The sequence below is a fragment of the Oryzias latipes genome, chromosome 21 (assembly GCF_002234675.1).
Source record: "Oryzias latipes chromosome 21, ASM223467v1".
NCBI lineage: Eukaryota > Metazoa > Chordata > Actinopteri > Beloniformes > Adrianichthyidae > Oryzias > Oryzias latipes.
The window spans coordinates 9,036,428-9,060,422 of NC_019879.2; the positions used below are offsets into that span (position 1 = coordinate 9,036,428).

At 39.4% G+C, this 23,995-nt stretch overlaps 2 protein-coding genes across 3 annotated transcripts; one reads left to right on the forward strand and one right to left on the reverse strand.

The window, feature by feature from the left end:
- Positions 1-111: 111 nt before the first annotated feature.
- On the reverse strand, positions 112-22,399 carry cmss1 (cms1 ribosomal small subunit homolog (yeast)). Of its 2 annotated transcripts, none has more exons than XM_023951051.1 (10): positions 22,271-22,399; positions 2,469-2,590; positions 1,978-2,036; positions 1,733-1,872; positions 1,593-1,652; positions 1,404-1,506; positions 1,266-1,326; positions 1,114-1,201; positions 950-1,038; positions 112-388 (listed from the first exon to the last, which is right to left on the reverse strand). In XM_023951051.1, exons 1-10 carry the CDS (start codon positions 22,317-22,319, stop codon positions 305-307), a joined length of 855 nt encoding a protein of 284 aa, XP_023806819.1. In that variant the 5' UTR covers positions 22,320-22,399; the 3' UTR covers positions 112-304. The 2 variants fall into 2 exon arrangements, with proteins under 2 accessions (XP_023806819.1, XP_023806818.1); XM_023951050.1 differs by having other exon boundaries at positions 1,733-1,871; positions 1,974-2,036.
- Positions 16,343-21,702, forward strand: filip1l (filamin A interacting protein 1 like). Its single transcript, XM_011493281.3, has 3 exons — positions 16,343-16,699; positions 17,241-17,351; positions 18,127-21,702. Exon 3 carries the CDS (start codon positions 18,390-18,392, stop codon positions 20,535-20,537), a length of 2,148 nt encoding a protein of 715 aa, XP_011491583.1. The 5' UTR covers positions 16,343-16,699; positions 17,241-17,351; positions 18,127-18,389; the 3' UTR covers positions 20,538-21,702.
- Positions 22,400-23,995: the final 1,596 nt, after the last annotated feature.

Below are 23,995 nucleotides of genomic sequence, written 5' to 3' on the forward strand. Positions count from 1 at the left end.
TTTCCTTTTGCTTCTTCATGCAGAAATGTCAGGGTTTTCCCGATTCAACTCTTGACCTCACTCTCAGGGGGAGAGGCTTCCTAAAGTCAGAGTAAACACAAAAAAAGGATGTGGTTTTCAAACAGTCTGTTTATTCAAGTCATCGCTCCCCGATACCACTCTGGAGTTCCAATGGCCCACTTCCCGGGGTCTGACGATTCCCAAAAGGAAAACAAGGGGGCCTTTCTGAGTGATTCCCGGAACGCCGGTGTCACCTCAAAACACCAACATCTCATGAGGACTGGAGTCCACAACACCATGCAGGCTAAAACAGTCCCATTTTGACTTTTTCTTCTTTGCAGGCAGAAAAGATTCCATTCTCCAGGAGCTTCATGAGGTCCAATTTGATCTGAAAGAAACAAGTAAATCCCAGAGTCTAGAGGAAATTGAATTGACTTTCATTGGAACTAAAGCACTTTCTATGTGTGACGTCACACTTAGGGATGGGTACCGTGCCCAGGTACTGAACCAGTCCCGGGGCCGCATTCTTCAAGACCGCAGTATCGTTAAGATCTGACCTGAATGGTTCTGCTATCGGTACTGGAGAAGAAGATCAAATGAAACATCACACTCATAAATAATAAAAACAATTAGATTAAATAAATATCCTGTCTGGAACATTCTCATTTATAAAGTAAAATGTTTTGTTAAAAAAAAACAATGTTGTTGCATAGTGAGGAAATAAAACACTTTATGTTCTTAATTTGTTATTTATTTATTTTTTTTCGTCCTCAAAAAGTATCGATAAGAGTACCGGATCGATAAGAGTAGTAGTATCGTTAAAACCTTAACGATACCCATCCCTAGTCACACTCGCTCAGTCCAGTTCTCATATCCTGTCGATGCTTGAGACCAGACAACATGAACTGGAACTTATAATCGTTTGAACCACTAGAGGGCAGCAGCTCACCTCTGGAATGTCCACCATCCTCCTGAGCTTCTGGTCCCTCCAGTTCCAGTCCAGAACGACGTACCTCAAAGCCTGCAGGTTGAGGCCCTCTGTGGAGTGAAGTGACACTGAGCAGGCTGCAGAACAACAGCAGCCACACCGGAACGGATCAGACACACTCATACCCTTCTCGATGAGAGCGCTGATCCGGCCGGGAGTGCCAACGCCGATGTGAGCCACGCCTTTCCGCAGCAGCTTCACCTGCTCATCGATCTGCAGGAAGAAGGACTCCTCAACAACCTGCAGGCGTCAGAATGATCCACTTCATCTGAACTACCTTGATGTGCTTAGCGAACAGTTTCACAGCTTTGGCCTCCCCCTTGAACGCCGTCACCTGCCTGTCGACCGCATACAAAGAACTGCTTTGACTGAAACGTTTGGTGACATTAGCCCCACAGCAGACCCGCTCACTTACTTGAGTAGCTCGATGGCTCGAAGCGCAGAGCTGCAAACGATGAGAATAACAACAGAACCGGTCTCCGAGTGCTGCTTTTGGATTTTTGCCCACTTGGGACAAACTTTAAAAAGCAGAAACAAACGCAGCTAAAACCTCAGATGCAAAAAAACGGCACTGGATTTCATCAAAAGTTAGAACGTTGCTCACCTTGTTTCAGGTAAGATGAGAGAGTGTGGGTCAAATCATTACTTGACAGGAAACTGGAGTCTGGATCATGACAAAGCACAAGCAGGGACCTCAGTGGGTCCAACTGAACTCCAGGTCTTCAATAATTGTGTGAGACTCACCGGCCAGTTTCAGCTCCTCCAGCTCGATGACGGAGCGTTTGTCGGAGAAGTACAGCGTGACCAGATCCTGCAGGTCCGCCGGACTGCCGGGCTTTGGGTCTGAGGTCGCAAGAACGTCCGTGATCGTTTTCTTCTTCCTCTGAAAGGAGAACGGAGCGCGCATGAGACCGATTAATCACTGGCCTCCAGTGTAGTCAAGGCTGCAATTCCATAGTTTACCAGCAGGTGTCGCCCCACTCACCTTCCTCTTCTTTTTGGGCTGCAGTTCATCCGTCTCTTTAGTTTGAGGAACCACTGGATGTTTCTGCTCCAAAGGACAGGAATGAAGGACAAAGATCAACGATCTGCTCTAATTCTGCTTTTATTAACTAAACTAAACATTTTATGAATAATAATTTACTTTAATCTTTTAATAACACCTGGTGATTGCTACATTTATTTTTAGATTTTAAAAAAGGAGCACAATATATTTGAAAAAATTCTGTTCGCTTTTGCAAAAACTTTACACTGAATGGGAGGTAAAAACTCCTAAAACAGCAAAAACTTATTCCATTATATCGTATTAGCATGCTAAAGAGTCGCTGGAGTTATTTTATATGAACAGTTTACATATGTAAGCAAAGGGGCCTTTTTAGTACAGTTTTCTCCAAACACATTTTACGTTTTTTTTTCTTTTTTAGTATTTTTTTCACATGTTCTCTACAGTTGCAGGTTAGTTTTTACAAACAAGGAAAACCTGCTCGGTGCTTTTCTTCTTCACTTTGGCTGCTTTGTCTGGTTGCCTCTTCCTCTTCTCTGCTTTCATCTGTGTTTGCTCCACAGGCTTCTCCTCTTCCTCTTCTGCTGCCTCTGAAGCATCTGTTAAAAAAGAGTCAATTTTTTGATTTAACTGACAGACAACAGTAAAAAAAAAAAAAAAAAAAAAAAAACCAAAAGGCGTGGATCCTGCAAACAGAATTCTTAATGGTAAAACACTGGAAACACCAGCCACTGTGTTAAACTGCCATCGGTTCTAAATCAAAGGAGATTTTAAGATTTGATTTTGATTTGAAATGGTTTATTTCAAGCAATTAAGTACAAATAATACACAACAGCAATATAATCATCAGTTATACATTGCTTGAAAGGGAGTGGAAGGAAGTCCCACCCCGTTATACTGTAACCATTTTATTACATGATTTATCAATATCCGGTTCCTAGGTTTTATCAGACAGAATTAAAAATCATAAGATATCGATAAAGCACATGACAAAGATGAATTACTTAAGTATTACATCAAAAATAACTATTTTAGAAATCAACATGGCAAATGCAGATCAGTCATCTGAAATATATGCAGATTATGTTACTTATAAAAGCCATTCATATGAATAAAACATAATACTATATCAGTAAAGTAGACACAACACTGTTTCAGGAATTTTCATAGCAAAATTTAATCAAGTATCAAAAGTTAAAAACATGTGCAAAATTATGCTAGATGGTTGTTAAATCCTCAAAAAACAACAAAACAAAACAAAAAACCACAAAAATCCTACAAATCTAATTCTTAATAATAAATTTCTCTCTCCTAATTAGAGTTAAAGATTCAATGGTCACATCACAATCAATAGTTAAACTGGACTGAGTGAGTCTGACGTCACGCATAGAAAACGGCTTACTTCCGCCTCCTACCAAGTGGTCAATTCAGATGCTATTTTTTTGGGAATATGGCTACCGCCATGTTGGAGTCAGACCACATCAGTTGGCAGCGATTAATCCAAAGATATGTCAAAATTCTCGCCCAACTCCCTAAAAAAAAACGATTTAGTGCGGGATTATCTAGTGCCCAGGATTAAAATAAAAATCAGACACCATGCTCACCACTGTTTTGTTACTATTTCACAAAGTAAAAATTAATAAATACAACCATTTTACAAAAAATATTTATGAATCAGCTGTGTTCTGATGATGAAAACTTGGATGGTTTATTAAAATAAAAATAACTTAAAATACTTAAAAAAAAATAACTCAAATGCAATGCATTGTGGTCCATCTTTTCCAATCTAGTGAGCATCGATACACACCGGTGTTTTGCAGAGACTTCTGGGAAATTTCTAGGGGACTTTCTAGGGTAGATTCGGATAGCTCTACAAAATAGTGCACTATATGAGGTGAGTAAGGAAGGAATTCGGACACAGTCTAAGTCGGTCTGAGTCTTGTGTTACTATGGCAACCAGTCAAGAGTGCGTATGTTGGAAGTTTACACCCCTTACCACTTGAAAGCAGGCTAGAGAAAATCTGACAAACGTTGGACGCGAGACCAAATACTTTAATTGAGGCATCTGATTGGTCAGTTTATAACTCGAATAACTTTAACTAAAGAGAAAAACAAGTACAAAAAAATAGGATTATCAAGAACATGTAAAAAAAAAAAAAGTAGCATAGCAAGAATGGTTATTCTGACAATTAAAGTGATTGTTTATAAAAGGTCATGACTTGCTGGTTTTTTTATGAGACAGCAACACGAGCCATCATGGAGTGAAAGAGGAGGATTTTTTCTCTTTTTTTTGTTAAAGATTTATGTTTGTCTGGGAAAACATGGAGAGAAGCAGACTTGTTTGTAACTTACTGCAGAGGAGGATGTGTATGTTTAGAAAAAAGCATTTTTGGATTTACTCTCACAAAAACCTGCCAGCATTCCATCTTTTGCCAGTGTTTAGTTCATCTCCATCCGACCCTCCTTTATGGAGCCACACTAGTGGAAACATCTTAGTGTTGGAGATCTGGGCTTCAGTAAGGAAGAAGGGGATCCATCGAGCAACAGATCGGAACCAAAGAGGAGCTGGAAAAAGAAAAATCTCATATCTATATCCACACTGGAAAAAGTGTCATCTCTCACATGGGAATGAACAAACACCTGTGTGTTTTTCGGAAAACACCTTCCTAAAATCCTCACACAGTTCCCTCTAAGAAGGGAAAAAGAAAATAGACAAGAAGAAAGTTGGAGTTTCAGTGTAAACTGTGCAGCTCCATTAGTTCAATGATGGAAGCGGACATTAAAAATAGTTGCAATTGAAAACAAGTTACTAAGCTTGATTAAAAAACAAAAACAAATTCTATTTACATTAATATATAGATTTTTTTTTGGATTAAAAAAATCATCTTCAAAGACATTCATATTCATGAATTAAATGGAGAAATGTCAGAGTTTGACCTGTGCCGTTACGTAGGAGGCACAGATTTCAGCAGATTTAGGAGGAACATGCCATTCTGGCTGCATGGAGGTAAAAAGAGGGACGACAGCTCCAATTGAAATTGAGCTTTCATGTAGGAATTGAAACATTTGAACAAAAAAAAGGTATCCTTTTCAGGTTAAAAAAATCTAAACTGCATTCAAAAAATTATTTAGTTGCACTTTTGACCTAAACATCAGAAAGGTGGTATAAAAACCCACACATTTTGCATGTTTGTTATACAATAATTTAGATGAACCTAGGACATTTCTGAAATTCCACTCATTGGAGTACAAATTTAGTACATTTTTTGTTAAAATTTTCAACTAAAATCCTTAATAGAGGGAGAAAATTATGGTAACTTTAGGTTCAATTTTTTCACTATAAAATAATCAGCAGCACAAGCTTGAATTGAGCTCAGTCTAGCAAAGATTTGAATCCAGTCCTTAGGGAGCGATGAGGATGGATAGCATCGGGAATGAATCCATCAGAGGAACAGATCATGCCGGATATTTTGGATATAAGTGCAGGAAGGCAGACTGAGAGGAAGGACAGTGAGGATGAGGATGGAGCTACAGGAAAGAGGAAGACCAAAGAGAAGGGTCATGGATGTAGAGAAGGACGTCTGAGGAGGATGCAGAAACAGGATTAGATGGAGGGAGCAGCTGAAACTTTCAGTTCCTTGTAACTAAAAGAATACTCAGAAATAAATCTGCTGTAAAGCGAAAAAGGAATTCCATTACAACAACAGCCAACATGATATTGTGAAACACATGCTATAGTACAAAGAGTGTCTGTTCTGCTCTTTCAAACGTATGGTTTTACTCTGATTTATAGATTTGTTATTGTAAAACAAGAATGACCACCAACGTGGCTGAGCCTGTGCAAAACAAGAAACCATCTAAAGTGTTTGGTATTTGTTTCAGTTTGTTTCCATAACTCAAGAGGGCAGGCCTGAAATCCAAACTCTCACACAGTGGAGGAACACATGATGTCACCGTGGTCGAGCCGTCGGTGAAGGTTCTCGTGTGGTTGGGTTCAATTCATAGAAACTAGAGATTTAGCAGGCGGTCATTGCTCTTCCAGAAATAAAGAGTGAAAACAAAAACTATGAAGGGAACCAAAGAACTCAAGCAAACTAGAGAAAGTGCAAAAGAAAGCTGATCTAGAAAAAGACAAAAACAATGTCTAGTGGATAAACAGGGCTTAGTGACGTGGGTGAAAAGGATTTTCAGTACATCCTAAAAACTAGTGCGACTAACCTGGTTTAACTCTTATTTTGTGAATGGTGCCTACTTTTGACCATCCGGTACTCAAACTGCTGTTGTGACCGTTACTGTAATTGGTACTTTCAGAGTAAAAGCATGCAATTTAAAAAACAAAAGTTGAATGTTTATTAGATGAAAGAAACGGTTCAGCTTCTCTGGATGCAGTAATGACAGACCGCGATTGCATGTTAGCTTAACAACCTGCCTGGTGGTTGAGGCTCTCAGAGGAGCAAAGCTGGCATCGGCAAAGCAGCCTCCAGCTCCAAACCAGGACTTGAGTTCAGAGGGTTTTACATCAATCTGTGTACATAAATCCATCTGACTTATGGTGTGTGGGAAATATTCAGAAGGCACAGAGATCCTATTTGACAAGACACCCTTTGTGTGAATAGAGTAATGATGTGTCAGTGCTTAAATGCAAACAGAAAAAGCCTGCATGAATGAAAAGGAGAAGAAAATTGAAGACATTTGTAATAAAATGAACATCAGAGGGTGTTTTAGGCCACTGGCTAATTCCTTAGTCTCAACCTCCATTGTGGATGGATACAGACTGGCGGCGAAATGGACAAACCACTAAGGGGCACGCAGGTAACCTGCATGAAATTTTAAGATTGAAGACCACTTGTTAAACCCGTTGAGCGAAAATGTCCATGCACAATTTTTTACGCTTAGTGAACGCTTAAACAACATGTAAGGGTTAGTAAGGGTGAAGTAGGTGAGGCTCAGACATGTGTTGAACATGTTAAAAAACACAGTTTTGATTGGAGTGGGTCTTTAGGAATGCAGCCGCTTCCATCTATGACTGTCCATGGGCCCAGTCAAGTTCAAAACCTGCACCACTTATTACGCATGGGTGAGACAAAGCCATTACCAAAAGCTCAAGAGATCCTCGGGACTCATCAACGTCCTTTCATTTTTCTAAAACTTTTCTACCCATTAAATCTCTCTTTAGAACATGAAACTCCAAATATTTGTGAATAATCTCTGTTAAGATGGTGTCAAAAATTGGAGTTTTAAGTTCTGTGGTCCCCTTCTTTAAGTGAAAGCTTCCACTACGAAGGAAGTTCGCTACAGTTTAAATCAGGCAAACATCTCGTCCGTGAGGCTGTTTTCTCCTGCAAAGATTCCCTGAAGTGCCAACGTTTTTTGGCCTCAATAACACCAAACGCTACTTGTTTATATGTTTATGTTTGCTAAAAGCAGGTCAACGATTAATCTCTCTACCTCCTGGGTTACATTTCTTCCAACTAGACCTATTTCAAGTTCTGCTTCCCGTTCAAAGGCAGATACAATCCAAGAAAAATTCAAGATATGTAGGAAGAACTATTTTTTTTTTCCTTCTCAAAACATTTTATAAGACATTTTATTTGCTTTCCTCAAACATTCTGATGTTTTAGAAGAAGAAAAAAAGGCGTTCTTGGCCGCTGTAGGGGTTTGGAAAAGAGCTGAGGAATAGGAGAGATGAGATCATCTTTCACTAATGAGAACCTGCTCTCTTTCTGGGATAAGAAGATTTAGTGGGAGAAAAGTGGCTGGCAGGCAATGTTTTGCTGATGAGGTCGGCCTTCCTAACAGATATATCTGGACAAGCATGACACATGTTCGATCCAAATATACTGTAACTGGTTCATATGGTGTTCATTTACCTTTGGTTGCTTTATGGTGGCAACTACTTGGGTTTTTTTCAAGGCAGATTAAACAAAGTCAACCTTCAAAACTCTGTACGAACACCACATTGTATACATCTTAGAATGACAGACAAATGGCCTTTCCACGAAACATAACAGGAATCATGAGCAATAGAGGTTGATCTAGTCTGAAGCCATTCCTACAGATGGTCCATTATTTGGTTTACCGGTTCTTGATTATTTACAACCTTCTCTGTCAGCATTGAAGCAGTACTGGAGCTCACTGTGGCACCACCTCCTCATGAGCCTCATTATAACAGTACTGTACAGCTGGAAGAAGTGTGCTGGTAAAAAAAAAAAAGTAACAATTTTACAGACTGACCCTTGCTACACTAAGAAATGTAGGTCATTCCTACAGAGAAACTGAAGAGAAAGTTTCTAATACCATCAAAAGTCCCTTAGATATTTTTTACAGGATGTGGTCATCATTCAAAACATGAAAATTGGATTTAATATAAATTCAAGGCCCACTTTTTAATTCATTTCAGGTATTTGTTTATTTTATTTATTTATTTATTACAAAACAAGATTTCAGAAAATTAGAATCTTGTGGAAAAATCTACCTAAATTTTGCAGGGTATGGAGGTTTTAAACTGAGTTCCACCAACTAATCATTTACTAAACTCAAATCACGCACCGCTCCCCAGATATCGTTCAATTGGTTCGGTTTGGTTGAATATGGGGAAAAAACTTCAGACCCGGCAACTAGCCAGAAAACCATCATTGATCAGCTTCATAGTCTGGCTAAGCCACCGAAGTTTATAGCTCACGAGGCTGGCTGTTCAGAGTCCTGTGTCCAAGCAGATCAATGGAAAGTCTAATGGAAGGGCAAAATGTAGCAGGAGAAGATGCACCAGCAAAAGAGACAAGTGTGGACTTAAGCAGATTATCAAAGGGACAAGATTAAAGAACCTGCAGACATCAAGATTCTATCATGTTAAGAGTCCAACAAAATATTGTACAGAACATTTTTCAACAAAAATGTAGTGTTCTATAACTTGACCACAGTAGTGTGAGAATTCTTGTCCAGGCGGTCTTTGCTCATTTGTTTGCTTTATTTCACAGAACCTACATTAGTCTTTTATGTTAACGGTTTACTTTGAACTTTAACCGCAGACACAGTGCTGTAATAGTGCAGTATTTTTGCTCACAGATATCCTGTAAAAACCTCACGTTGACACTGATACACTAAAGACAACATAGATAATGGGGGTTAAGGAAATGAGTTAGAAGCTGCTGTGCTCCTTGTTTTTATATTTACTTGTCACTTTACATTTTTTCTTCTACATTTTTCCTCTGGAGCCTTTTTCTTTGATGACTTAACATTAAATAAAAAGGCCAAGTTACCTACATCTACCCACACAATTATTTGATTACTGCTGTAAACAATCATTCAGTTAGTCAGCTACATTATTCTCAGCCAGATGCATAAAAAAGGAATTTTTTCCTCACTGAAGGACTCAGGAGTGTCAACACAAGCTTTAAAGACCCGTATCCTGGTGGTTTTTCTGTCATTAGAAAAATGTTTTCATATAATTTATAAAATTATGCAATTACACATATTGAATTAGTAGTCTGATAATGATTTTTGAAAATTTATTTCAATATAAACTGCTGGTACTTTTGAGACCGCCATTTGTTCTGAGGCAACAGCAAAACTGTGACGGACTTTGTTGTATTTATTACTTAACTCAATCCCTTTGCAGTCCAAGAAGTGTTCATCCAAACAGATGATGCAACAGCTTGGGGAGTTACTGTACTACCATCACCTTGAGGCCTTTCATGGACTAGAAGAGCAGAAGAAGAGCCAAAAGCATCTCTTCCACAATAGAAAAGCGCTGCGTCTTCCTAATGTTTCATGACAAAGAGAAATGTGAACATTGGACCCAAGTGGTGAAAATGAATGCCTAAGAAAACACAGACGCTTTCAGTTTCCTCCTAAATGAATAGCCTGCATTAAAGACGAGCATGTCGAAATATCCACCCATGATTAACTGAATCCCTCTTGATGTAAAAGAGTTGAGGATTTACAGCTAGAATAGAACAGGCTAAGGGATTTAAATATCCCAGCATGCTGGAACATGCCAGATCTGAGCTTTGTGATGCACGCTTGTGAAGGCTTAGATTCTTGTAGTCTATGTTGGTCTGCAAAGATCCTTGTGGCTACATGAGCCAGCAGAAGCACCGTTGGCTGCTGCTCAACGTCTAGGCAGTGAACCTGACCTTAAGGTAGCCTTTATAGAGCAACTTTACTCAAGACAAACGGAGTACTGTACTTCTTGGATCAAGTTAAGACTTCGCATATAGGCTGGCACTGATCACACTCTGCAAACGCACAGAAAGACATGGAATCCATAATTGGAATGCTCACACTCAGATCAACAAAAGCACACAAAGCAAAAAAAAAAAACTTTTTCTTTTACTTAATGATGAGTCTATGGGTTTCCTAATGAGGGGGGAACATTTCCATGACAAACCAGGGTATGCACATAAATGCATAACTAAATATACTACATTTTAATGGGATTGTAGCCAGTGATCCAGTTTTTTTGTTGGACGTTCTCAGTTCTGGATCACACGAAAGTCTGCTCTCAAATCTACACTTGGAGAAACTGTACGCACACTGGCCTTGAAGGCTTGTATGGAGACTAGTAGTCTGCATTTGTGTGCCAAAACAAAAAAACTGGATGATACAACAAAGCCGCAAATGAAATTTAGGATAAATAGCAAGGTCAGTATAATGGTTATAGTAAAAAAAATTCTATTTGACAAAACCCAAAGTGAAAACCAGGAACATGCAAATGCAATGGCTGTGTCTCATCCAGTCCTAAGAGCAAATACTTGATTAAACAGCAACTTTGTGGATTTGTGGGAACCATTTTTGGATATTTCATACTTTCAGGCATATTTTCTAATTCTAACCAGATTAATTAATAACCTGAATCGCACAGCAGAACCTCAAATTATGCTTGTAGACTTAACATTGAAACTCGACGCCCTTGATGTGTGAATCACGTCCGATGGGAATGCAACATAAGACCATATAGTGTTGAACTATCAAGAGCCCTGGATTTTAATCCAATTCAGACACGTGCTTACTACTTTTCTTTTTCTTCTTATCATCCTTTTTTTTAAAAAGTAAAAGCCTAATAAATATGCACTTTTTATGAAGACCATTTATTAAGACATTGAGTTCCAATTAAAAAACATGGATAGTTTATATAAAATGTTACAAAAAAAATTTGAAATGAGAAATCGTACAAATGCAATGCATTGTGGTCTATGTTAACTGATCAAGAGAGCTTTGACACACACTAGTTTTTGCAGAGACTTCTGGGAAATTTCCAGGGCACTGGATTTTTAATTGTAGATTTGGACAGCTCTACAAAATGGCGAACGCCCTATCTAGCTACCCTAAGTAGTGAGGGAATTCCGACACAGTCCTTGTTTTCAGTGCAGTGGGCTTTTGTTGGGTGTATGCTTAGGTCATTTCAATTTTGTCCCTAAATTTAAAAACACATGAAGAAAGCGCCACATCCCTTTCATCTTCGTTCCCTCGCCGGATTCCTGCTTTGTTTTTACCTAAATTTTTAACTGTGTCTCAATCATGTTTCTTTTCCAAAGTACATGCTCTGAGCCAAAACAACCACTCAACCTGGCTCAAAACTCAAAACAAACTTTTCTTTTTTCTACATAGCTCCACTAAATACCATATGCACAACTGATGAGTTTTAGCTGCAAATTATACAGTGCATTGCAGTCACGCTATACAATCTCTTCATTCAGTATTACCCACGTTGAAGGAGGATTACATAGGCACTTAAAAATTATGATTCACAGTAAACATCAGTTGACTTGCTCCCTAAAATGCATGTATAACAGAATCAGTCTTACATGTTTATTTTACAAAAGAATAGACTGCCGGTAAATTAAAACGCAGGGTCCGAACATTTCTTTCAAGAGAGTGTTTGTTTCAGGCTGTCCAAACGTGCGGCTGTCGTAAATGCTTGACATCACCTGGTTTGGTCCATTGTCTATTGTCTTTTGGCATTCCATCCCAGAACGAACCAAGTTGTTTTAGCGCACCTGATTACAAGCCGCACCCTTTACATTTTTAAAGAGAAAACTATTTTTATACACACACAAGCCGCACCTGTATATTAGCCGCATGCGCCTACGTTTAAACATGTTGTAGCATACATTCTGCTCATCTCCAACAGTCTCAGAGAGGGAGGAGCAAACGCAGATTGCATATTCGCCTTCCCAGTATTATAGCTTATTTATTAGAACACACTCACTACCAGCCAAATAGCATTGATGTCACTTCTGCTCACAGCCACCTCAGTCATGGTGAGGAACTTTACACCCACAATTCCCCACTTCCCATGAGTCTTAGGGGCTGAAAGTGGTGCTAACCCCCGGGTCGCCACACTGTGTTGTAGATTGAGGATGTGAATGTGCTGAAACCACGCGTGCGTGTAAGGAGGAGGGAGTGCGTGCAGCGAAAGGAGGGGAGAGCGTGCGTGCAGCGCAAGAGGGAGTGAGTGCAAGAGCAGCGAAAGTGTGTTGGGGGTGTGTGTTTATGTTTGTTATACAGAGTGAAAGAGAACTGTAATAAAAGAAGGTTTCCCCCAGAAGAAAAATGAATGATTCTTTATAGACCCACTCTGGAGGCTCTGAGGGTCTAAACGGGGAAGTGAAGGAAGATCTGCCTATGGCGGAGAGGAAAGAAAGAAAAAAAGTAATCGCAGGAAAGGTTCAACACATGATATTTACAAAGAACGACAGTACACAGAAAGAGTTTTCAAAGTTGTAAAAATATACCTGAGCTTTTCTTTCCAAACAGAGCCTGTGACACGGCAGTAACACGGCAGCAATATGGTAGTAACAGGGCTGGCTAAAAAAAACATACCGGTAAAAGTCAAAGAGCTTTCTTCATCTTCCTCCTGTGCACTGAAACCATAGAAGTCTGCCTCCTCAGTGTCGGATTGGAATAGCGTCAGATATTCTTCGCCACACTCTCTTTCTCTCCTTTGTTGTAGTTGTCAGTGTCACTAAGGCAAATTCACTCCTGAGCTTGCGCTGTTCTCTCCATCAGCAGACCGGCTTTTCCACAACTGTTGGCGATGGTGGATTTTTTCACACTGCTTTTAATGAGTGCTTTTTAACTTGAAAGCTGTGTCATATTATAGTGGTGGTCACGTGCACGTTGGTTCTAATAGCAGAAAGGGATTGTGGGATGCGGCCAAAATAGGGCTGAGCATGGACGTTTCTTTTTGTTGCACCATGAATGAGGGGTCTAAGAGCAGAAGTGACCTCCATGCTGTTTGGCTGCTTATGCGCGTGCCAATTTAAATGGGCTTGATTCCGAAAATTAGAGTAGGCATTCAGCTTCTCTCATTGCCTCCTCTTGAAACTGTTGGTAGTCAAGAGACATATGGTTCACGGATAGTTTTCCATTGCAGTCAGTTATATGAGTGACAGCACAGATGACTAACAGCTAGAACCCTCTGCTGTACTTTTTGAATTCCCGTGAGTATCTGTTCGTGCTTTTCATTCTCAAAGCGGGAATTTACATTAAACTTGCATTCCCCCTGTCTCACGCATACCTTTTCTGCTCGAGCGCCCCTAGCATCGGTTAGAAAAAAATCCATAAATTATCCGCATCCTTGAATAAGCCACAGGGTTGAAAGCGTGTGACAAAAGTAGCATCTGGAAATTAAGGTAATTTCATTTGCAGTACCTGTAAAAGACTGTCTACAGGTTAAAAACTACCAATCCCAGCCTGCCTATTAAAGATGATACAACACTTAACCAGAGCCAGCCTTTCAGAGTAAACTATATATATGGTAATATATTACCTGTGACACATTAAAGAGCGATTTTTAAAAAATGAAATGAGTTATTTTCGCAGTTCATTTTGCTGCTCAAAAGTAAGACGACTTGATTTCTGAGGCACCGCCTTTAGTTCCTTGTGAGTCCCGCCTATTTCATGACGTCAACCTAGAGTCAACCTTGGCAGCACGTCTGTGTCTCGCCCACAATAACAAACTATATAAAAACTTTTGCAAAGATGAATGTGCATATTGCGCAAAGAAATGGCTGTTTTGCCAATCCCTGCAATCTCCACGGAGAAGGTGGGTGTGTGTGTTAGCCTAGGGGTGGTGCTGGCAGCACAGACTGTTCCTGAAAGGGGCTGTTCTCCACATCATCTATAACACAATGTGAGAACCCGCACGTTTTTGTGGATTGGGATGGGCTGGTCCTCAGAGCACAGGAATACTCAGAAATGTGTGAATGGATCAAAATACCACTTTGGGGTCGTTTTTCATTAGGAATGGACATAATAATAGACCTAAAAGCTCAGTTGATTATGCATGATATGAATTTAGCATCATTTCAACCATTTAAAGTCCAAATATGCATCATTAGCTTATGAAAAGGCCAACTAACAGGATACTATTGGTTAATCTGAATTTCTTCCCAACCCCTCTGGCTCCTCCCTATTGCTACAATTGTAGGGGCATTTGAAGCTGTAGTGGTGTCCGAAGTTGTTTTTTTAAGGAGGAGCCGTTGCAACTTAGGGCTAGTTATCCCTCCGCTGGTAGGTTGTTCCATGTTGCGCTTGTGATGTGGAGGAGAAATGCATTTCTTCACGTGGGTGTGCTATGAAGCAAAGAAGTTTAAATTTAAATAAATGCAAGTAATGACTCTGTTTTTGCATGACTTAAAATCATAAAACTGATGTAGCCATGTATTTTCCAAACACTAGCAGCTACACGTTAACATAGATTACCGGCAACTGTTCATGAGTGGTAGTAACGTTCAGATTTGATCATGCTGTTCACAAGTCCAGTGAACAGTGTCATGGCACACTTCTACAAGCAGGCCAAACCCTCATATGAAAGAACAGAACAATGACCAGTCACAGCAACCAAACAAACAAACAGTACTTTGAAGTAAAATGTACTCTGGTATGAAACAAATGGTGGGCTGTCAGTAGGCCCTAAATAGAGGGCTACATCCTGAAAGTAATCTCTTCATTTTAAAACCACAACACAGTAGGATAGAAATAGAAGCATAGCCCTATCCTAATGATGATGACAGAACAGGAGGGCTGCACAGTGCAGCTAAATTCCTTATTACATCAATATCCACAAACTAATAGTTGAAATACAGTTGATCTCAAAAGCCATTTTACTTTTGGGGCACATGCTTTTCTGCAATTGAATTTAACCTGCCAAACTGATTCCAGGATTTAAGATGGTTCCTAAAAGCAATTATTACGAAATAAGACTGAGATTCTAAACTAAGACTTACTTTTAGTTTTACAAAATGCTGAACATCCGAATCTACGGGGTTGACTAATTTTAAAACAAGTAAAAAAAAAAAAAAGACGAACAAGTTTTGTTTCATTTAGTACCTTGCAGCAAATAATGTGTGCATGCAGGGTCCAAAATTCACACTTGCGAGCATTTTTTCCTGTTTGTTTGGAAAGTAAAGATTAGAAGGCTACTTATTAGCCCACCTTTGGGTGACTTCCTTTAATGCTCCTCCTGTACTGTGTGCATGCTAGGTGAACAAATGGGCACGCAATACGGGAATGTATTGTACATTAATTGATTGAATTAATTGATTAACCCCACACTAAATTTCTGTGCCAAATAGGTCAAAATGTTTAGCAAAATGAAGCCACATTGTTCAATGCACCTTATATTCCGGTGAGCCTTATGCATTAACATAGGCTCGTTCATTGATAAGGCACTACACTATAGGACGGGCTTTACAGTCTTTAAAATTTGGTAAATAACTTTAAACTCCTAGAGTCATGTATTCTTGAGCTACAAGCCAGAAAACGTTTAAAAGAAGAGAAAGAAAAATAAACTATATTCACATTGTTGGTAACAAAGACAAAAATACACAACTGCAGTTTTGGGGATCCTTTTTCTTTGATTTAATGCTGGTTGCCAGAGCTAAGTACAAATGATCCTCTCTTATTTTTTCCTCAAAGCACAAAGATTTGACTTGAGTAATAACAGAAAGAGAGAATTTGTAACTGAAGGCAGCAAGAGTGTAGTGCAGAAAATCAGCATTTCCAAAACTACCAACATAAATCTACAGTGTAGAAAGAAATGACAGAGAAAGATTTTTAAAACCAATTGCTAGACGGAGACATATGGATGCAATTATAGACTGATGATGTCATCTTCAAGTCAGGTTATCAGGCCTGAGGCAAAGCAGCTACAACTCCAACCATGTTTCTCTGAAAACACGCGTGTTCCACAAACACAGCCTGAAATGCTCGGCATAACTTTGGAAAAGCTCCATCTTTTGAGATACGCCAGCCCAGGTCTGACTTTTATGCAGCATAACTAATACGTGTATTTAAACTAATCCGCTTACAGAAAGTTTTGTTTATTAGAATTTGAACATTCATTAAAGATTTTCTTTTAATATAAATTCTGCCTATACACAAAACCACTCTGTCCTTCCCATTAGCCTCTTTGGCAGGGCTACACAATGACCTCATCTGGAATGGGCCTAAGCACAGAAAAAACACACGCACACACACGGCCATAAGCCTACAGAGCCCCATATAAGGATTTACTGATGATGTAATGGGCGCCACTGACTGCTAGTGAGACTTGGTGTGCAGAGCCCTTCTCATAATGTTTGGTTTTCCGGATGGAATGTCCACATCACTGGGATCTCTGGGAAAGGGAGACGTGAAGGCAAAGGAAAGCATGCTCTCCAAGAATCTTCTTCAAAAGAAGAAAAACCAGCAGCCCTGCTCAGGTAGGAAGAAAATCAAAAAAGCCTTTTAATTAAAAGCTTAGTTCAAACTAAGAAATCAGACAAACGGATGTCTTACAAAGTGGTTCAATCTACAGAATGAAGCATTACAAATTGTTTTAACTTGTTTGTTAAAAGTAAGGAAATTAAGTTTTATTTATATGGATGATCTACACTTAAGTTTTTTCTTGCATTTGTGAATTTGTAAATATTAGCAACTAAGAAAGATGGTTCCTCTTATACATATATGTATGAGTTCTTTTATTCTGCAAATATTTGGAAAATGTGACCACAGTATCAAAGAAAATACTTGGATTAATGTTTGAAAAAAACTATCATCTCATCTTAATGTTGTAACCACTGAAGAAATTGGTCAACTTTCTTTTTAAATAAGCTACAAAGTTGATGCTTTAAACAAACACATTTTAAGGTAAAATAATTGTTATTGTTTACATGCATTGGTGAACTATAGGTTAAAGAAAAAATCTCCCCCTTTTTGGGGTTTTTCTGACAGAGAAATGGTGACTTTATGTCTTGTGTTTAGGGACGTGCTGATAATTCAAGAACAGCAGGGACCTTCTGCCTCTTTAAGCTGGACTTTGGTAGCTTCTGAAGATAAGAAGATGGCTGGGTGCAGCCTCAAGAGTACTCGAGTGTAAGCATGATGTCTTAATCAACCAAAATTCCCTGCTAGGGGACCATCTGCCATGCTAGTAAAGCCTGCTTGTTGTTTAGAGGAGAAAATGTGCCCCACAGAACAGGAATGCATCATGTTTTGTGTTTTGTTTGAAAAACAGAAGAACAAAAAAAAAAAAAACTCTAAACCACTGTAGAAACTTCCAGCATAATGTGCTCTGCGCGAGCAACATTTTTATGTTAAAACTACAGCGACCCTGAAGTACAAATCACGCCAACAAATGACTCAAAGCAAAAACATAAAGATCACAACAACAAAAGAAAAAAAAAAAAAAAAAAACGTAAAAAAACCCACTACATTTTAAAAATGTAAAAAAAATATTCCACAAACCTTAACGATTCCGGAAAAAGTTGAGATAAAAATGAAATGTTTCGAAAAAACCAAAGTAACTTTTAGTAATCCAAACAAAACACAATAAGAAATCAGAAAAGGTAGGTACTGTGGGACATCGCTGATTGGGTGATGACGTTTGAATCCATGACATTCGAGTCAAAAGTTTCATGATTAGCACAGAGAAGATCCATTATCGCTTCACAGATAATAACTTACAGTTAAAATGATGGAAAAACGTCATGTTTTTGCATTGACTATTATCTTGGTGTGATTTGCACTTCAGGGCCACCGTACAAAACGGATTAAAGACAGGACATAATCTGTTTCATAAGATCAAGAACATCAATCTATTACTGACATCTGCCTGCTTAATACTGTATAAACTTGCTTCTCTTTACAGATTTGGGATCTAAATAAGAAACAACAGAAGGAACAAGAACAGAATCAAAGGACTATCGCAATAAGGGGAATGTGACTATTCTTAACCGTCCTACATCGCTGTTTAAGGAGAATTAAACGTCTGAGTTAAAGAAAACAGGAATGACATAAATTCTGAGACCCGCTTTTACTATATTGAACAGAAATTCCATACTCTAAAAGAGAAGACAGAACCCAAAACCCCAGTATTCTGGAAACCTGCAATCCAGTTTCATCCAAGACGTAATGACAACCCCAATCCTACTTTCAGAGGTGGACATCCTGAGGAGGAGGGTGATGGAAATGGAGGCAAAGGACGAAGAGCTGATCCGAATGGCAGATCAGTGTCGGGAGCTGGATCACAGGCTTACCAAAGAGAACCGCCTTTGCCACGGTCTGAGAGTTGAAGTGGTGAAGCTCAATGGCAGAATCAACAAACTGGACAGGGTAGAGGAGGCTTTAGGGAAAAGCAGACAGGACTGTAGCGTTCTGAAGAACAGCTTGGAGCAGGAGACAGAGGCCAGAAAGATGCTGACGGCTGAGCTGGACACACTCAGAGTTAAAGTGAGGGAGCTGGAGGCTGTTGAAGGCCGAATGGAAAAGACGGAAACTGTTGTCAGGCAGGATCTGTGCAAGCTCAGGTCACTTACTGTAGCCTTGGTAGAAGAAAGGAAGAGTATGGCGGAAAAGCTCAAACAGGCGGAGGAGAAAATGAACAGAAAAGAAAGCCAAAGAAATGAGTTCGGGAGTTCAGCAACAGCAGAGAGACTTAAGGAAGAGAGTCAGACCGCATTACGGTTTAGCACCGATTTTGAAGAGAAGATAAAAAGCATCGTAAAGGAAAAGGCTGAGCTCCAAAACAGACTCAAAACGGAGGAAGAGAAGAACCAAGAGTTAGAAGGTAAAATAACCACAATGAAGAAAAAATTAGATGCCTTTGACAACAACAGAAAAAAGGAGAAGTACGCTCACATCTCCATTCCAAACAACCACACAGACGACAACAAGATTAAAGAGCTGACGCAGGAGCTGGATGCGCTGCGGAAGAGACTCCAGGACAAGGAGGTGTTAAAGCGTGAACTCATCAAAGTAGAGAAAGATTTTGAGTTCCTTGAAAAGAAGCTCCAGGAGGAACAGCAGAGAACACAAGCCCTAACAGGAGAGCTTGAGCTTGCGAAGAAGGAGCTTTCCAGGTACGAGCATGAAGAGAAGCAGGAGGTCAACCAGGAGCATCTTCTGCTGTGCCATCTCCAGAAGGAGCAGGTTAAATCCAGACTCCTAACCAAAGAAGTAGATAGCCTGAAGGAGAAACTACAAAAGCTGACAGGAACAGAGGAAAGCACCTGCAGGGCACAAGTGGATCATACAAGACTTCAGAGAAAACTCACCCAGCAGGAAATCCAGAACAAAAAGTTGGCCATGGAGATGGAGGATCTAAGGAGTGAGCTCGAGGAGTACAAGCACATCCAGAACCTCCATTTCAACAAAGGAGTGCAAACTGAACCTGCAGAGAACTCAGTTCCCGACCTCAACAGATGCCATAAGAGGTCAAACGATGAAACCAGCGGGCAGCATGGGAACAACAACACGAGCGCCTCCAACAGAAGCTCCCTGGTGTACAGCTTTCACTCCGATAACAGCAGCATTTATTCCAGGAGCCATTCCGAACCAGACAAGGCCCAAACGCTCAACGGAGAGGTAATGATGCTGACGCACACACCCGGGCAGCCTCTACACATCAAAGTAACGCCCCATCACACTCGAAACACAGCCACGTTCGAGATTAGCGGACCCTCTGGAGAAAACGCAACGTCGTACACGACGACTGCGGCCGTCGTCCCATCACCTGGCATGTCTCCTAAACAGAGGATCAGCATCACTCCAGCAAGTGACACCGATTCAAGCCCCAACTGCACCACCTCCCAGCTAAATCCAGCATCCATCTCCCAGCTGGTAACTTCAAATCTCTCATCAAGCTCCATAACGCCAGACAACAGCTCACCGATGAAGATAGTCACCGTCAGGACTTGTTCTCCTGAACCAAGCGAAGCTTTAGGTCGGAGCAGTTTCTGCAGCACTCCTGAGCAGCTCAGCAAATGGCAGAGTGAAGAGTCTGAGAGCAACGACACCAGTCCCAGCATCCTCACAGCAGAAGACAGTAAAATCCACATCCATTTAGGGAGCCAGTATTTACCATCTCTGAATGGTACGGACGGCAGAAGCCTGCACACTGTAGGCCCATACTGTCTTCAGCATCAACAAAGCACGCAAGTGATTTCCAACGGCTGTCTGGTCAAAAGTGTGGGGAAGATTACGAGCAGCATCACGATTTCTCCGGCTTTAGCTCCTGCATCATCAAACATCACAGTGAAAGGTCTTTACAGCTGTGAGTAGACCAAAAAAAAAAAAAGGAAGAACCGTATTTTTAGAGTCATAAGTTGCTCTGAAGAATAGGTTGAAGATGCAAAATTATGCATAGAAAAATATCATGTACACGTCGCTCTTTTGGGAGAAGTTTATTTAACAAAATACGAGAACAAGAACTGATATTTTACCTTGAAAGGCAAATCCTAATAACAGAATAGATAATAATAACAGACTGAATATCTGCACGCTTCACTACAATAACAATTTGATGCTTTTTTAGCTTCAGGAATTATTCAGGATTTTTGATGTGGTTGAAAATTTGTTTCTTAAAGAAGTATATTTGATGGATGACAGAAAAGAACAACAGATTGCTGTCAACCCTTTCTTTAAAAAAAAAAAAAAAATTTGATCATTTACCATCACAATGTGGATCTGTAGTTTCCAATGTCAAAAACTAGACAAATAAAATGTATCTTAAAATATATGGATTAAAATAATGACATAAGACAATAGAAACCGACATAATTGGTAAAAACATTTGTTTCTTTTTGGTTCAAGTTAAAATGCAAAAAATGTCTTCCACTCTTTTCAAATCAATGTCTGTATATTTAATTATACAGATACAAGCCAAGTCATCAATCAACTCTGATCACCTTTAACTTAAGGTCTGAGCAGAATTTATCAGATACATGTCAGATACATGATATATATCTTAGTCACATCTGTGCAAAATGATCCACATTGTCATTTTTCTCTGAGTTATTCTCTGAGCTATTTGCAAGTCCTTTATTTCCTCGTTTTTAAAAGTTAATCTAACATTTAGACTTTAACGATCTTTTGTGCCTTGGCAATTTTCATCTTGTCATCTGCTTTTGAACGGCTGCAGTGTGCAGAAAATAGAGTAACCATAAAGCTGTTGGAGCTATAAACCCAACCTCAACAGAACCAATGAACAGTTGAACTTGTTTTCAGGGTAAATGTTTTGGGGTATTTCAAATATCTTATATTCTTACCTTTCTATGAACGACTGGATGACAAAAAAAAAGATGTTTTTTTTACTCCATCGTGTATTTTAATCAATCTAATATGTACTGCTTTTTTATGTGTTTAGAAACATTTTATTGTGTTTAACTTTTTATTTGTACGTGTCAATGTCATACAAAAACGAATAAAAAAATGTTTAAAACTTCCAGAAAAGCGGTTTGTTTTAATTAGATCAGAGCACAGCAGCGTCATTGGTTTCTCTGTCAGGGAGGGACACATTGTAAGGAGGACGTGACTGCCCCCTAACGGCCTGTACGCATGCTAACAGCAGCAACCTTCTTCAGTTTTACACAATCAATACCTATTTAGCTAAGTACATTTAAAAGGTTGTACTCTTTGGAAGTTAAAATACAATAAACAACTCACGGCACACAAAAGATTGAGCGATTTAAACGCCGTTGAAATGCGTCACACTGACAGACACAAACACGTGTGTTTCTGTAGTGTAGGCTTTCTTAAAGTTTGAGTAAAAATCACTCGTGCAGCTTAAAAAAATCAAAGGCATACTACTCACAAACGCACTCGTCGTTACCTTTTTGTCATCATAACTCGGTTAACTTAAAGGTTGAAGAGCTGCAGCTAAAGGCAGCAATTACCTAAGTTTGGCTAGCTTTGCTAATTAGCCAAAAAAATAATAAAGCTGTGTTGAGGTATTGAGCACTTCCTAAATACGGCATGATATGCTTTAGAGTGGAGTTAAATTCTTAGGTAAATACCTGCATTGTCGTCGTGCTCCCACCACTCATCGCCTAAATCGTCTCCCATCCTAAATAACCTACTGCTTAATCCAAATATACCGCTAACGAGGCGTGCTAAGGGTGCGTTCAAGCCTGCTCGGTGTGAATTACCATTTACATCTCAAAGTATAAAAATAAATAAAAACTAAATGATTTATTTAAATACATTTACAGCGTAGATGTTTACATTTTTATTCCCCTTGAATAATAAATTGAAATGAATTAAAATCCGACTTTTTCAGGGAGCACGAGTGTTATTTTTTACAATTGAACGCAAACGTCACATGGGGGAGGGACTTCAAGTCACGTGCATAAAGATTCTGAGGTTTTTTTTAGGCAAAGTTAACTTGGGAGTTGGAGGTCAAAAACGAGACCAATAAAGAGCTTACAACCCTTTAGCAAAAAGTACTACACTTGAAGGGTAGTTTTTGTAGTATACTTGAGTATAAGTATAACAAATAATTGTCCTAAGTTTGATTCGTCATTGCATGAATGGATGACTGATGATTGTACTGTTGTTGTGTATTATTCTTATTTGATTGCTTGAAATAAACCATTTCAAATCAAATCAAATATACAACTGATTACATCTTCGGATTAAATTGAACATTTTAAGTTTACAATATACAGATAGTATAAAAATAAACTTCAAGCATACTGCCTCATTTTTATTCTACTCGCAGTATACTTAAATTGATTACTTCTTGTTAAGGATAGTCTTGAAATAGAAGTTAAGAAAGAGTCATCTCACAAGGCAAACAAATGAGGAGTAAATGTTTTGCTGCAAAGGAAAAGGTTGAAACCTCAAATGGATTTTTCAGTTCAGTTTCGTAAAATGTTTTCTTTTTTTCTCCAGACTGTTATGTAGTTTATGATTGAGTTAAAAGTTTCTTTATGTGTTTGGTAACTAAATCTACACGGTAAAAGCATGTTATCTTATCATTGCAGACAGATCAACAAAGATTTGTTAATTTGGAAAAGGGTTTATCATGGAATTGTATTTTTAAGAATAGGTTCCTATAGAAACCTCTTGCCTAAAAATGTTTCCATTCTTTAATCGCTGTATTTTTCTTTGTCCTTTGAATTTTATGATGTATTATGATGTACTTCCAGAATCTAGCCACAGGGGTTGCAAGCCAGTTGCCTCTGTGCCGGTCCCAAGCCCGCATAAATAGAGAGGGTTGCGTCAGGAAGGGCATCCGGCGTAAAAATTGCCAAAATAACCATGCGAATCATCCACAACACTTTAGACATACCGGATCGGTCGAGGCCCGGGTTAACAACGACCGCCACCGATGCTGTTAACCTACAGGGTGTCGGTGGAAATTTGACTACTGTTGGTCGAAGAAAGAGGGGAGGCAGAAGGGTCCGTGGCCAGAGAGAGAAGGGAAAAGGCAGGAACATAGGTTTGAGAATAGGGACTCTTAACGTTGGCACAATGACAGGGAAAGGCAGAGAGCTGGCAGACATGATGGAGAGAAGGAAGGTAGATGTACTGTGTGTGCAGGAGACAAGGTGGAAGGGCAGCAAGGCACGTTGTATTGGAGGAGGATACAAACTGTTCTATCATGGTGTTGATAGGAAGAGAAACGGGGTAGGTGTGATTCTGAAGGGGGAGTTTGTAAACAGCGTTCTAGAGGTGAAAAGAGTCTCAGACAGGATGATGAGCCTAAAGTTAGAAATTGAAGGGGTGATGGTGAATGT